At 36.1% G+C, this 16,873-nt stretch overlaps 1 protein-coding gene across 3 annotated transcripts in view; it reads left to right on the forward strand.

The window, feature by feature from the left end:
- The window catches only part of NEK10 (NIMA related kinase 10), a 111,468-nt gene that overhangs the window by 70,546 nt on the left and 24,049 nt on the right, over window positions 1-16,873 (forward strand). For all 3 annotated transcript variants that reach the window (XR_010387609.1, XM_064506155.1, XM_064506153.1), the window contains exons 27-29: window positions 8,159-8,342; window positions 8,431-8,517; window positions 15,429-15,477. Coding sequence is in view for 2 of the 3 variants with exons in the window: in XM_064506155.1 (XP_064362225.1) it covers window positions 8,159-8,342; window positions 8,431-8,517; window positions 15,429-15,477 (320 nt within the window). In the remaining variant the exon portion in view is untranslated. The remainder of the gene's footprint in view (window positions 1-8,158; window positions 8,343-8,430; window positions 8,518-15,428; window positions 15,478-16,873) is intronic.

Consider the following 16,873-nt stretch of genomic DNA (forward strand, 5'->3'; position numbering starts at 1 on the left):
CTGACTAAGAATATTAAGAATTTCAAGCAGCTGTTCTTCAAATGAAAACTCTGTGAGGTGTGGACAACCTCATCCATCTTAGTCAAGGCCCCAGTGATTCCACAGCCAGGTGATTTGTCATTCTTCCCGTGGTGTCAGAAAACTCAGCGTTTCTGCCATGTAGCTCAAAGTTCTGTTGAAGCTAGCTATCTTATACTTCATTTTCTCTTTCCTGAGATGTCCTATGGCCTTCTTTTTCATCCCAATTGTGTCATGTTGTGAATGTTGCTCAAAAAAAGAGCATGCTGTCTGTCCTGGTTTATGGAGCTATGTGGCATAGATCTTTTGGGGCCAGAGTGGAATCTGCTTTATAAACAGGTCAAGACCAATGTGGAAACTGATGAACTGGGCAGTCTGAAGGACAGGTCAGTAGTAGATGTCAGGAAAGTGTTGTTACCTCACCTGGCAATTATAGCATAGTATCTATTCTTGAAAATAATCCTAATAAAAATAATTATTATCACTTCCTCATCTGAATTCTTATCTTTCATTGTATCCATAGGAATTGTTGTTTATGTGAGAACAGAAACAGATGTAAGGATGGTGTTTAATAGAGTTAGTTTGTTCAGTCCTGAAAGGTAAAGTTTGCTGCCATAGCAGAGTACGCAGAGCACAAAATAATAATTGTAGTAATTATCTCATACATAGTCCCTTTCATTTAAAGGTAATCGATATTATATTTTCATGCTGTGAGTCAAAAAAGGTGGAGAGGGAAAAGGTAGTTTGTGCGAGGTCACCAACTAGACCAGTGCCAAAGCTGAGTCTTCTGGGTTCCAAGCCAAATCTGAGTCCTAAAACAGTAGTTGTTTTAACTAATGGTGAAAGTATCTTTTTCATATTTTCCTTTAAAGATATCAGTGGGTAACTAAGTTTGGATTCCATTGCTTTGTTGTTGGTGTCTAGATTTGAAAAATGTAGGTATTATTTTGGCTGTGTACAAAAAGCTCAAAATAAGTCACTTTTATTACTGTGGAAATATGTATTTGATTACATGATCATCATCCATCATAGTTTCCCTTACTGCATATGTCCTGAAGTCTTTTCACCTTAGGAATAATGCTTAGAAGCCCTTGAGAAGCAAGTATGTTCACATACTCCTTGGCATATAAATAGGATAAGCTTTTTCTGGATGCCAGATTTTTTAACTTAAAATAGCAATGTATTAGAAACAAACCTTCAGTTTGTACTGCAAAGTATGTTTTCCTTTAAAATATTCAGTTGCCCTCTAAAACAATGTAGTGTGATGAATACTGAGATCAGCCACATGCTTTGAACATGGGGCAGATAACAGTAAATTTTATAGTCAGAGTATATATATATAAAAAATATAAGAAAATCTGAGCCCTTTGTACTTCCTGCTGTTCTGATCATATAAGTAGTCTGTCATGTTTGCCCACTTTTAAAGTAATCTCTGAGAGTAGCCTCCATATCTTCCCTTCTAAAGTTTGATTTGTGCATCTGGCATACATGTTCTATCACATTCTTTCTATATAGCAGGATTTTATAGTATTCTATTCTATTCTTTAGGAAGTTAAGCTCATTTTCATTTTTTTGTATTAATAATATCATCTGAATTCACATTTTATATTTAAGTCCATATATTCAAATACAGTTCCCCATTATGCCGAGTAATGGGAGCCTAAGATGCTTAGGTAATGGAACAGTAGGTAAAACTGTTGCACAATCTAGTCGAGTGGCTCCACATCCAGTGTTTGTCAGGGTTAACAGTGTGTCAGAACTCATAGGCAGTGCTTGGCTTAGGCTGGTCCGTATAGGTCACCATTAGTTGAGCTGAGTGCTTTGTGCTAATCTTCAAAAGTACAAGAATGCTTATTCGCTTTGGCATGCATAAGGTTGCTCTCTGCATTTTCCTGATTTTACACCTGAATGGATAAGCCTTCCACTAACCCAGAGTACTGGCGAGCATAACATATATACTTAAGAGGAGTCACCTTGCTTTTAGATAGGATTTTTAGCTGAAGATCTACACTGGCCCTCCCAGATGTGGGCTAGATCTGCAGGTATCAAGTTGTTGCATTTCAGGTGGACCCTACTGCTAGGAGACATATCCTGGTTGTTCTGCTTGCAGCCAGCTTCATGAGAGCCTACACTAAGAAGCCTGGCTGCATCCCTTGCAGGAGCAGCTTGTCTATTTATTGACTGAAAATGGTGATAGAAGCAGTACAGCAATCTTCATACAGGACTGTGTCTAAAGTGAAGAGCCTGGCCAGACTTGAAATGGTTCATGTAGGGCTCTCTCTTCTGTCTGTGATATGAATAATCTACCTTGATAATGCATCTGTAGATAACTAAGAGTAGATTGTATTATGTCTTTTCTGGATTGGTTTAGAAACATGAACAGTGTATTTCAAATCCCGAGATAGGCTGGAACTTGTTTGTATGTCCCTACCATTGCAAAGATCTTAATGCAAATAATTGTGATGAATTTTGTAGGAATACCTGTAAATACAGACCGTGCTTCTCCTCCCACTCTTTTCTTTATATTCGTCACAGGATGTGTGGTCAAAGGGGGAAGGATTAAAGCAGATGGTCTAAGAATTTCCACTTTTGTAACCACCCTGCAGGCTACTGGCAACTCTTGTCATTAAAAGCAGTCACACCCTGCAGGCTAAGCAGCCATCAGTTTCTTCTAATTTATAGAAAAAAAAAACAGAACAGGCTCATACCTATTTGAGGGGCACAGGAGTACAAAATGATTTAACTGTGTTTTCACCAAGACATTTTCTTCTGTGCCCAAATACAGTTCTGTGCTGTTGGCAATTTGACCCTACTAACAATCATCACGAGCATTACAAAGGTAATGCTTAATTAGCAATTCAGTTTGGATTGATCTATTTATTTTTCTTGTTAACTCAGAAACATAAACAAAAAATGGATTAATGTAACGTCCATTTTAATTTCCTTCTTCTTTGCGTTTAGATATATATTCTGTTTGTTCAAGTCAGCCAATCAATACATAAAATCTATTTTCTTAAAACAACTATATATGAACGCAGCAACTATTTTTGTATTGGTCAAAGCAAAGTATATGTTTGCTTCTAAATCACTTAGAATGCAACATGTTATTAATATTACAACAATATAGTCCAGTCTTTATTTTAGGTGAGAATATGCAATTCATATACTTTTTATAATTTCTTTTTGTGATACTGCCTGTCTGTGCGCAGCTGCATACAATTCCCATTTCTTTTGAAATAAGTATGAGAACTCAGGAATGTCATGAAAGCTTAGCATCCCACCAGTTGTTCTCTTTTTCCACCTTTCGATCCATTGGTTTTGTTCTGATACTTTTCCATTTTGACATTTAAGTAGAAGGTACCAGAATTAAAGTTTAAATGCTAGAAGTTACTGCTGATATGATAAAAATAAAAGAACATTTTTAGATTTACAGTATTTTTTTCAGTTACATTGTAGACTATGTAGAGAACAAAATAAAATCGTTATGCAATAAATATTTTGTGGGTGTAATTTCTTAAGAATCACTGAATGTGGAAAATTAGTCATCACAGCTAAGTTACTACCTGTGAAAATGTATGAACAACTTTTGAGGACAAACTCATTTATTTGTTTAAATTGGCTTCAATTTGTTAGTGTGTCAGAATATTTTAATAGACTCACAGAAAATAAGGCAGGAAGAGATGTCAGAAGTTAACTAGTCCATCTCCAGGCTTTATAGCTACCTGTCACTCCTGAGAGATGTTTGACCATATTCTTAAAAATGTCAAATGATAGAAAGTCTCTGTTATCCCCAGGCAGACTATCCCAAGTTAGGGAACAGTTTGAAATCAGCAGAAACGCAGAACTGTCTTTACTTTCAGCTATCACGTGTCTGAATGACCTCTTTTTTTCCATTCAAAAATATTATCTGGGAAAACTTTGAGGAGGCCTGAACCACAATCAGAAAACCTAAAGAGAACCTAAAATCCTGGGCATATCCATAGCACATTTGCACCACGCGATATACTATAGCTGCAGTTGGTCTGACGCTTTCAGAAAATGTTGGTCTAACTTTGTATGCCTGACACAGCAGCCATGTTATCGATGAGATGTTTCCAAGAGATATCAGATGGACGTATGAATGTGCACATATGTGGTGTACATGACACTTAAAGTTATGATCTACTCTTTGTGTACAAGTGTTGTACGATTGCTGCAAGAGTGGTAAATCCAGCATGTCCCCAAAATATTGGATTTACTGAGCATGTACAAGGCTGCTGCACAGTAAAAACACATACTTATGTCTGCAGGATCCCAGAAAAATATGATAGTTGAGCCTTTATTGTAAAGTGGTTTGAAAGACTAACTTGAATTTCACTAGTTGCAGTGACTAACTGCAAGTGACTAAACAGTGTTAACTTATTAGTTTTGTTCTCTCCACAGTAGAAATATAAAACAGTTATTTCTTTCCTCTTATTTGTTATATCTCCCCCCTGTCATTTTTTTTCCTTTGGACTGAATAATCTCATTCTGTAAGTCTTACATGCTCTTAGACCTCTGATTATTCTCATTTCGCTCCTTTGGTCTCTTTGCAGTTGGTTTATGTCTTGTTTCAAATGTAGTGTCCAAAACTGGACTCAGTTACTCCAGCTAAGAACCTTATTGGTACTGAGTAGAAGATTTTCACTACTCTTAAAGAAGATTTTCTTCTTTACACATCCCAGAATGATGATGGCCTTTTCATAGCAGCATGGTCTCATTAAGCCGTGTTCTGTTTCTGATCCACCGAAACCCCCATCTCTTTTCCTGTAGAGCTGCTGTCTGACCATTTGTTTCCTAGTCTGCACATTTCTGCAGTTGTTTCTCCCTAGTCATAGCACTTCACATTATTCCCTTGCTAAACTTCATCATTTTTTTCAGTTTCTTCAGTATGTCAAAGCAATTTTCTAAATCCATTACCACTTCTATTTACACAACTTTGTGTATGATACCTGTACTGTAATATGATACATGATTTGCGTACATCTCAGTATATGCGAATTCACCAAGCATTCCGTCTATTCCGTTAGGTAAATTATCATTGGAATTCATTGAACGGTTTTGGAGCAAGGTCAGAAGGTATCCTTCAAAACTGTGCTCACTACCTATTTTTAGTTTAGCAAAGGCTTAAAGTAGTTATCAAGATGAGTACAATTTTTCTGGTCAGTTGTACAGCCAACCGTATCGTGATTTTATTGTCTTTTTCCCGTTCTTATAAGATGTCATGGGAAACATTCTCAAAAATCACCAATTACTAAAACCAGTATATATGACATCCACTTGTTCCTAGTGCACAAAAGCTATTACTACATTACAGAAAGAAATAAGTTGGTTTAGTATGTTTTGTTCCTCACAAATTCATGTTAGCTGTTACTCATTGCTATCTTCTGTTTTTTTTCAAATAGTTTATTAGTAGTGGAAGTACTTGTGATTTTCTTTTTCTGGGAAAAGCAATTCATTTGACTAGTATAATACCGTAATTACTTGTCTCTAATAAAGAAGATTAATTAAACACTGTTTCCAAATACCATTATAAAGCTCTGTATTTCTTAGAGAAAAATGAATTCTTTTGGACTGAAACATGGCGAAACAGACCTAACACAAGATCAATATCTGTATTTTAATTAAACCTCCTTTTTTTTTTTCAACGGTGTGAGTCTTGATTTATACTAGATTAGATTCTGGATCAAAATGGAAAAGACCAATTTACAGTACAGATTTCACCTATCTACAAATAAAGTACATCTCATTTTACAGTGATAGTGGTGACCAGTGAAGACAGAGACAGTGAAAGTGTATAGGATATGGATGAAGCATCTCAGCTCTTAGACAGAGGCTTTTCTTTTCAGTTGGAGCACAGATTTCTGTTTCCACAGATGCATTTGCTCAGTCATAAAGAAAGATGAATCCTAGGAAAAAAAGTTTAACTGTCTCTTAATGAGAAAATTTTTGCAGAAGGGACTTTTTTCTCTTAGATTTCCTTTAGAATTGTGTTTGTTTACACTAGAAGGCAGAGTTGGTTTTAACAGAGGTGGTGAACAGTCTGACCCATGGGGAAACTGAGGTACTGGCTGATTTTGACAGTGTGAAAATAAGCTGGATCAACTGAGGAAGCCTCCAGAAAGATTTGTAAAATAGTGGACTCTAGAGTCAGCTATAAGCCCAGTTTAAATGAATCAGTTATATCCATCTAACTCATGTTTAATTGTTTGCAATGGTTTTCATATCTCATTGTTTAATATATTTATTCAAAGGATATGTATCTGTCTTTCTACCTATCTGAAATAAGTCTCTGCATGGATGTGGAAATGGTTGTTTTAAGGTGTTGGAGAATACCTTCTCTGCTCTCTGGTCAGAAAACGGTATTCTTTATAGGTCCTGCTGGTCCCACTCCAAAGTTGGGCAGAAGTGGTCTTGAACTTACATCCCAGCCTCCTCCAGTTGACATACTCTTATCCTTCTAAACCAGTCAGGCATCCTCCAAGTGTTTCCAAAAGAGAAGCAATGGTATATACTCTAGTTCTTGAAAATTATTAACTATTGTCTAGGTAGGGCTAAATATATCACAGTAAATTTATATTACTCTCTTTCAGATTAATAATAAGATACTATAGTTCTCTATAGTCATATATTATGTGAATGAACCAGATTTTGTGTATAGACATGTTAAAGATTTACGAGCTGCTTTTGGATACATTTCACTAACCTCTGAACAGTTTCTATGGCAGGTCTGATCAGTGTTTCTGTCATGAGGTCCACAGAACTCAGTTCATGTATTCCAGGCAGCTTTCCTTTCTTGATGTGGTAGTTAGACCTGACACCAATTGGTAATAGCAGTCTTTTTCTTTTTTTTTTTCTTAGCTCTGCCTGGTTTACAAGTTATTGTTAACAAATTAGTCATTTGAGCGTGAGGTTTAGTTTTGGCAATGTTGAAAGAAGTTCTAGGTTTTGAATAAACTGTCAGTGCAGTTTGATTCTGCTCTTCCTTTGCGTTGCTTTCTTTGGCTTAGAACAGGGAATTAGTTATCTTCAATAACTGTGCACTGTTTAGTGCACAGAAAAACACGCCCATAGAGCTGGCCATATTATGCTACACTGCAGTCACTGCTATTTTAACATCTTTGACATAGGCTCAGTCCAGTACCTGGAGTGGGGAAGAACAGTGTCTCAGTTACAGGCTGAATAGTCTTTGACATGCCTGTTAAAGGAGTGTAAGTATTTTGGAATGTATTATCCTCAGAAATTATTTTAACATTAATCTGATATTTTTGAATGATTTATCTCCTGTTCAATTTTATCGCACTTTAGTTTGACAAGATACAGTAAAACAAAAATGAATTTATTTACGTGCAACAGCAATAATATGAAACGATATGGAACAATACATATAGAGATCATAAAACCAGTCTGCCTTCAAAATATATTGCATCAGAATAGAGGCATAACAGGGATCAAGGATCTTTATTCTTTCTCAAAAAGCTGTAAATGGCAGAATTTTATGCTCGTTAAAGAGCCCCTTGCTACAGACAAGATTCAGCACTTAAATGAGATGCTTGAGACAGCCAGATAATTTTCCATGTTTTGATTTTCTTAGCTGTGTTTTGGTAATGCTTGTCAGTGTTTGGTCAGTTCAGCCTCAGGGAATCTCTCTGGCATCACATCACATCAAGTTTGCTTCATATTTTACTAATATATTGATTGTTGTGCAGACTTTGTATTGTCCAGAACTCTTGTCCACTGTTAATTATGTCTTTGTCCAGTCTGTAATTTAAGTGTTGTTCACTATTCCTTTGTGGTCTGGCACTTGTCTTCTTTTTTCATTTTCAGTACATATTGTGAAAAAGATCTTCATCAAGAACAAAGATGCTTTTTACATAAAAGCTAGAAGTAATTTGTTTAGATAAAGAGTTTGAAAGTTTTTACTCTAAATTTAGGATCAGTGGCTGGACCTGATACCGCGTAGTCCAGGACTAACAGTTAATTGGGAACTAAAAGTCGATTTCTATATGTTTACGTGTGTGTATACACAAATGAATCTTCCATTTGCAGGTTATCTAATGAGTGCTGGGTAAGAACAGGGAATAAGGAAAGATAACATTTTCTGTTTGTTCTTTCTTGTCAGGAACATTATGAGAAGTTGAGTCTTCATAGCAGCAGCAGTGGAACAGCCAGTTGCAAACGTGAATTTTCAGAAAACACTGACCTCCCAGCTGGAAGTTGTCAATCTGTGTATGGAAAAGATGAGGACAGAACATATGAAGAAGTCCTGACAGAAGACGACAACACTTTAGACAACTTTGAGAAAGGTAGTCATTAGCAAAAGAAGCATCAAGAGTACTCTTATGCTGCTCCAAGGTGAATTAAAAGCTTCTTTGCTTTGATTTTTGTGTGCAGATATGTTCTCTGAATTAGATGATGAGCTGGACATATCAGACAACTCAAGCAACTCCAGTTCAAGTCCTTTGAAAGAGTCTGCTTTTGGTAAGTTTCCTTAAAAGTAAAGGAGTTCAGTGATTTCTAACAGTAAAGTAGCTGTTTATTCTAAAATATTAAGGTATGTTATGATTAAGTGGAACTTCATCATATGTTGGGGGTCCTAAATAAAACTAAAATAACTGTGCCTCAATGGTACCAGTCTTCCAGTATACTGCATTTTTCATCATGTTTTCTTTGTGTAGCTTGTCCCTATATTTTGAAGCAATGTCTAGAGCAACCTGAATGTTACCAGGCAACTTGACAAAAAAGGCGTTTTTAGTTTTGTGGAATAAGGTAACTGATATTAATAAGAGGCAGGAGGAGGATGGTGTGAAAACTTTTGCCTCGGGAGTAGTGATGCTCTACATATGAATAAATGGAGGCCTGTGTAAGAGGGTGTAATGAAGAAATTGGAAAGAGGCAAGCTTTAGCTGTGTAGATGAGCTGATTGAATGGAATTGAAGGAGTGCCTAATGATTAGATTTGAATTAGGAAGGATGTGTATGACAAAATACAGCATTCAGTCTGCCTTTATTTATTTATGATAATCAGGTAGGAAGGCATCAGCTTTGTTGGATGATAGGTTTTTTTTTGGATTACCTGCTAAATCTGAGAATTGCAAAGAGGTGTGAAAACCCTGTAACCACTGTGAGCTACCTGTTGAAATGTGATACACTGCGATCTGCCTGTTAAATAGAATGGGTTTCTGATTAGATTAGAAGAGAATCTAAGGACATTCTGTGTTAGAAAAAGACTGATATTAAAGCCAAGCAAAATTTGAGACTTTCATTTGTCCCATGAAGTTCTGACAGGTGATCTGTGAATGCTTTTAAAAGCATGTGGTCCTTTTGAAAGGTGAAGGGAATGTAGCTGTCTGAAGTTCAACAAATTTTAGTGTTGCAAGATCAGAGGCTTCAAAAAACATAGGACAGCAGTTTTATCTGTTTGTATTGCTATCTGCTAGCCGCCTTTACTTCAGATTTTGGCCCAGATACCAAAGAAATATGACTGTTTTTAATTGAACTGTGTAGCCATCAGTGCAGGGCAAATAAATGATTCAATATTTCTCCTTTAAGTCCATTAATATCATCTACTAATTGTAGATGAATAGCTTACCATTATGAAGGCCAGAGGGCCTGTTGCTAGCCAGCCCTGAATTATTACCAAGCTTTTCTTGTAAAGTGTTAGGAAAGTGGCAGGAGAAGGCTACAGGATACAGGCAAGCACAGTCTGATTCAGGGAAGAGGTTACATAGAAAGAGCCCCTTGTGGAACAGCAGCCTACAGAGGCGCTGTTCTGTTTTGGTATTTATACTAAAGAATAACACATTGCATGTCCTCCAGAAATTGAATTCTTTTGGGCTAGTTCAGCATCATACAGAGAAAATTATAATATTTGTGTGGATAATAATTTCCCACCTCAAAAGCATTCTTGGTAATGATTTCCTTGTTCATTTTTTGGTTAAGATTTGGACATCACCAAAAATCATCTTTTGCTAATAGTTAAATGTTTTCTTTCCGGATTTCCATTGTTTTAATAAAATGTTGTAACTAGAAAGATCTAATCAGTTCCTATTAATCCCATGAACTTTAATCAGCATTTCCAGAAGTGATTGCACATTTTCCTCCCAGCATACAGTTTAGTTGGTGTATAGATACTGCAGTGTTGCTTTTCGCAAACAAAGAATTGTGCAGTCATGTATTCATAGATCACATGTAGTTTCTATTTAATGCTGAAGTTAGTGCTCCATATCAGTTGTAATTAATGTTGGCAATTTTTTCTTCTTTTTAGGGAAAAAGAAGAGATGACTTTTTAAAAAATTGCTATGAGTTCCGGGGTTCTTGGGTATTGCTTGGGTTATGCTTATTGCTAATAAGTAACTAAGCTTGTGTGAAGTATCGACCATGGTTTTGTTGAGCATGTCAACATGATGGGAAAATATGACCAGCTTTCATCTCATTATCTTGGAAACAGCTAACATGAGAATTTGAGTTTCAAGTACGGGCATATTGATCAGGGTCTTAAAAGGGCTTGTCTATTCATCCTGCCATCACAACATCCCTTTCAGAGAAAGTATGATCTATGAGTGTAGAAAAACATCATATTTAAAGCTTGGGTGGTATTTTGTAAAAAAGATGTGATATGCTGTGTTGTTCAGTGGCACAGAAGCTGGTATGCAGGTAAGTGACTGTGTAGTAGTGGTTAGCTTCATTATAGTCCACTAATTGCCATAATATTTTTAATAATTTTACATACCCTATGCTTTTTAATTCTGTTTTAAGAAAAGGAGCATGATTCTTAGTCTAGCCAATATAGTTCTTCAAGACCAACTCTTTTAACAACTCTTAGGACTGCCAAATGCAGGATACATAGATTCTGGAATAGTTGTTTATGCTACTTGAAATTATCTTGCTTAAAATATTAAATAGTCTAGACTTTATTAATTCTACAGGAGCAAGGTTCTGCATGTGATATCTGCACTGATATTAATTAACAGCCTTTTTACTAGAGGTAACTGCTTCAGTTAATACTTGTACAAAAATAAATGTGTATTTTTATACAGTGCCTACATTCAGTACTTCAAAATGCAAGGCACATGAACCATTCTAATACATGTGGACTATCAAGAGCTTAGTGAATGGTATAGAGAGTATGAAGGTGGAACAGATGGATTTTGACCTGTCATATGCAGGGCTTAACAATTTTATTGTCCCCTAAGCTTTGGAGTCAGAATCAGGGACAGAAAATAATAAAGGAAAAAGGAAGAAGTTTAACAACAAGTTTTCCTTCATGGCATCAACATGACAAATTACCTCCTCTGCTGCGGAGATAACCTGCTGTGAGGTCACTTGCTGTGCTATGAGATAATGCAGTACCTGCTGTCTGGAGCGAGTAGTTTCATTCAAAATCTGTGTTTAATTACAGACAGCTACCTTTTATCTTGCAAGTTCTGTGATAACAGCTTTCATTCAGAACAGTAGTATTCTGTGGTGGGTTTGATGATCTGAGAAGGATACTGCTTCTTTAAGTAAGACTGAGATAGTTTGGTAAGCCTTAAGGGTAAGAGCTTCTCGCATCTGCTGTACGGTACATGGATCTTTAGATTGCTGGGGGAATGCTTAGGAAATTTGTTGAATATGATTATTGCCTCAAGAAGCCCATTATTTGCACAGTGAGCTGCCTGTGGAGAGTTTTAGAGATCTTAAAAGTTTTTTGTTGACTTGGTTCTCGCAGACTGCCTTTGTCTAAAATCCAGATTTCTCTTGAGACCTTGAGCCTAATGGGTCCAGAAGGTGATTGTGGCAGCAGCCTTTTGGATCTTTGTTTTCTGGTACTAGGCTTTGATTATTTGATTATGAAGAGATCAGCTAGAATAAGATCTGCTAAGATCTGACTTTCCTGCATGATGCCTCACTTAAGCTTAAACTATGTTTACTGCAACTTCTGTTGCTGTATGTATGGTCATTGCTAATGAGCAAAGAACTGAATCCTGTTTGCTCTGCAGACCAGCTTTATTGATGTGGTTGGTGCTGTCCATTCTAGTTTACAGTGATTTAAAGGACAGCTTACTAGGAGTATTTCATATAAATAAAGGCAATTTAACCTTTCTCCTGACAAGATCTTTGAGCCATAATTCAAAAAAAACCCACTGCCATTGCTTCCATTTCACTCAGGGACATTGATTAAAGTTTTCTGTTAATATGAAATCTTGATTCAATTTTCTTACTGGTTTGATTAAACTTGAGAAGGCTTTCAGAGGTTTTTTAGATACCACTGGAGTAAAAGCAAAAGCCAAAGCAAAACTATCCATCTTCCCAAGTTCTTCTGAACGCATATCGTGTTATAAGCTCTTTTCTTGAAATTGCACAGTGTGAACATAGATAGGGAAATGGTTAGATGCCTGCAAGACAAAAATACTAACCTGTATGTTAGAATGGATTTATATGATTTGCACTGATGTTGATGCATGTTGTGAAGTTAAAGCCCTAGAATTTATTTAATTACATCAGCTATTAAAGACCAAAGTAGCAATCATAGAAAATTTCCTGATGCCTCATTTGACTATTTTTTTTTTAAAGTCCTTGAAGAGTCTTCATACAGATATTCAGAGTAGGGAGGGTCATGAGCATCAAAAGCTTTAGCATTGGTCTCTTACTGTCCAACAGGGGTAGGCACACAACCAAAAAGACATGGATCACTCATTTTTCATTTTCCATGAGATTATCTTGAACTGAGAAATTGCCTCTAGCAAGACATTTGAAGCAAACTTAAATTGCTTTGCCCTTCCCATCCATATCAAAGGAGTAACCATGGTAAAAGAAAATGTAGTCCAGATAACACCCTGGACTGAGCATCAGGATGCATTATATGCTGCATGACTTATGTTAGTTAACTCTCCTGTGCATCTGTATTCTTTCTTATTGTCTGTCTGACATTGTATGGTTAGAATAACTCTTACATAGAAGACTAATGATTATAACTAATGTCATTAGTGTTCAACATATGTGTATATACACGTTTTGTTTGTTATGATGATTTTTAGATGTCTGAGTCTCCTCATGCTTCGTTATTGAAGAAATTACAAAGTGTTTTCACAATGTCTAATATAAAGTGACTCCTGTCTCAGTTGTATTGCTCAGTGTGTCTCTAGCATAATAATAAGCTATAAAAAGGGGGCCAAAGGGTGTTGGCCATTGTTTAGTGAAGCTCTGCATCATGATTTCTGTTTTTTTAAAATTAATAAGTATTTTCCTAATCTTGGTGTATGAGTCAGAAAATAACCCTTATTACATCTCTGTCGTGTACAGTGACTGGTGAGACAGACTCTTTGGTGTTAAATATTATGCAGTTGTAAATATACTCATAAGCAAGCAGATTTGCAAGTCAAATGTGGTGAGTCATCTTCCAACCGATCAAGAAAATTTGGGTATGAGCCCTTTCCTGATAGACCATTTATTTGAAACAGCCAAAGGTTATTGTATTAGTATTTCAGATCCAATTTAGCATATACATACTTGAAGAGGAGTAGCTGTTTTTAAAATTCTAGCAAACAGCTATGTTCAAACTTAGCTTTCTAGCCAAGTGCTTTTGGTTACAGATTTTTTTCTCTCGTATATTCCCTAAACAGATTATATTCTTTGTTATAACCCAATGCCTGAGGTTGTAACTCAAAATTCTTATGCCAAGTAACATGATTCAGTTTCAGCCAGAGCTTCTACTTTTGTATTTGTATTACTGTGTCTGCATCCTAAGCAGGTCAAGTATTTCTTACTTGGATAAACACAGCCATAATTTTTCTTTACAAAAGTGTTTCTTTGCTTTATAGACAGTGGACACTCTCCTGTACCTTGGTGTTAAAGTTATTTGAAGTATCTACTTGCATAAGAGACTAGCTTGTTTGTTATTCCATAAATCAAAGACTGGTATCCAACCTTCTTTTTGGCTACAGAGCTTAAGTGTCTTTTTTGCCAAGCAGAACACTAGCAAGGAATAAAATATGGAAGCGTTATTTCTTTGTTCTCTCCCTCTCACGCACTCTCCCTCTCACAAGCTCTTTCTCTCTTTCCTTCGCTCACTCTTTCATTCTCTCTTTCCTTCCTTCTCCCCCTTTCTCTCTTTCTCCAGACAGGTTTGGCTTAAGTAAAAGATATATCTTTTCCTTTATTTTTCTAAGTGACTATTATGGCTGATGCCACCCTTCTTCAGGATCCTTTAATTCAAGTCAGAGAATCTCTAAAAAGTAGAAAAAAATAGAGGCACTCTATTTCAGTGCACAATTAGAAGTATGCTTGAACACAAAGCAAAGATTTAACATCCTCCAAAATATATTCATTTCTGAAGGCTGGACTGGGCTGAACTGTCTCTGAAATTCCTCCACTGTTGCTCTAGGACTAATGTAACTATTGTAACTATGCCAACAGTGGGAGAATTAGGGCAAGTTTGCATATAATCTTTTTTTCCTCAATAGTTTTTGAGTGATTAGATTCATCTGGTCTTGTTTTATGATAATGCTTGTGATGTTACTGGTGTGGAAAAACACCTCATGTAGACAGAGATGCAGCGTATTGTGTCAAAAAGTATGAGTTGTGTAGGAAAAATGTTGGAGAATTTCCCGGTTTTACTGCTCAGACCTTCAATTAGGTGAAATATCTTTTGATTTAAGCATACATTTGTTCCTTATTGCACAAAGTAAGATACCATTTGTAGGAGATGGTGGTCTCTTATATGAGGAAAAATTACTAGCAAAGGAATGGTTTTACAGGAATGTTTTATGACACTCCTCCTTCACATTTTTACCACTCCTTCTTCACATCTTGTGGCACTAGGCAATAAATGTCACAAATGCCTAGGTTCTGTTTTATTGCTGATTGGATGTGTAACTAAGAATTGGACACCTGTCTTCTAGGTCTTAAAATCAGTGAGATTATTTAAGAAGTAAGGTATTAAATATGTAGGAGTTTAAATAACTAGCTAATTCAAATGATGGCAGTAAAGCTGTGATGCAACAGGGTGTAGATCAGGCAGCAAAAGCCCTCTGTGTGGACTTTTTATCCGGTTAAGAACATTGTTGTGGTTACATTGGTAGCAGTAACTGAGGTAGTTATTTCAATGCTAATCCAGATGCATCTGCGAACATAAGGTCAGCACGTTATGTTAGTTTCTGTGAAATTCTGAAAGTATGTCATAAAACTCCATGCATGGTTGAGACTTCAGTTAAGATGCAAGCAAATCTTCAACACATCAGAAAGCAACTCCACTTCCAATGTGCTTTTGGAGTGCTCACGTTTAGAAGTTTATATTTACTACCGCTTCTTAGAAGTTATTTAGACACCATGTCTGGGAAGCTGAGATTACTAGAATGTATGTATATCATATTCTTAATGTAGAGATTTATAACATTTGTGCCTTTGTTTCAGGCATAATTAAACCAAGTTTTAGTGCTTCTGAAAGACAGCCTCAGATTAGGTATGTATGATTTGTGATTTTAATACAGATTTTATAAATGACCATCATTATTGTCAATTCCTGTGGATGGAACAGCTGCAAGACTGCCTGCATGAACGACTTGTGGAATTTCCTTGCTTATTCTTACAACTTCATTTTGTCTCAACCTGTGTCAATTAGTCTGCTTGAGGATATTCTTTGAGAGTGTCTTCATGCAGAAGCTTTATATGTATAATTTAAGGATTGATATCAAACTGATATAGCTTTAAAAGTGAGCTCAGTTACATAACTTGACATAAGTTGGTGAACTAATTCTATTTTTGCATTTTTAAAGTTATTTTTCCATAGAAAAATAGGTTCGTGTATTTGATAGTGTAGAATAATATCTTATCCCTTTGAACTGTAGACCTCCTACATAAACTTAGATAACCTGTTTTAGGAATTCTGAAGTCCTGCTCATTTCTTCCTAAAAGGAAACAAAACATAACAAAATATGACATCACTATCCTCATTCTCCTTCTAAAGTGCTTTCCTTTTTCTTCTGTCATTAATTCAGATGTGCATCTAATACACCCATTATTTTTTCTGTCTTTGGTCTCACTCTTAATCATAGACTCTCTCTTCTCTTTATATCTTCATTGCTGGTTTTCTATCCCATGTAGAAAACAAAAATCACCCTGGGTTCCATCTGGCTTCAGATCAAATTTTTCCTTCCTCTCACCTGTAAGTTAATTAGGAGAGTATTTATATTAACTGCCTTGATTCATCTCCCGTGTTTCTCCACAGACTCTGTTTTGATTCAGCTTTTACTGAAGGAATATACCTGAAACAACTGTTACTAAACTTTTAAATGAACTCTTCCATGTCATAGTACTTTATTTTCTTGGTCTGCTATTTACCCTTGCATTATCTTCATCTTCTTGAAATTGTAGGGTCTTTTGACTTGTCCTTTTCTAATTCTCCTTCTTAAGAAACTATTCTTAAGCACCTTTTTGAAGGATATTAGTTTATCTGTCCTTCTAGTTTCCTCTGGATGTTGTATGTAGCTTTATTACTAGTTCTCTTCTCTTTTCTTCTTTATCTTATTTTCACATGTACAAATTCATCTACTTATTTACCTTTGATTAAAATCATGAATTTAGCTCTATAGGCCAGATGTGTTGTCTTCTGTCTGTATTAAATTTTGGCTTTTCTCTCTAAGATATCTTTATGGCTGTGTGACTGTACAGTTGAGTTCTACACAACTGAAACGAAAGTCATAATTGACTGTACTCGAAGTCCTACCCATTGTCTGCTGTTCTGATAATACCCACCCTGACAGATACCTTGAGATCTGAGCATTCGCTTTTACCTGCACATCTAAGACCTTACATCCAGGATATGTCTAACTATGGCAGATTTTTTCTGCCTGGCATCT

This window comes from Dromaius novaehollandiae, chromosome 2 (genome assembly GCF_036370855.1).
Source record: "Dromaius novaehollandiae isolate bDroNov1 chromosome 2, bDroNov1.hap1, whole genome shotgun sequence".
In the NCBI taxonomy this organism is placed as follows: Eukaryota; Metazoa; Chordata; class Aves; order Casuariiformes; family Dromaiidae; genus Dromaius; species Dromaius novaehollandiae.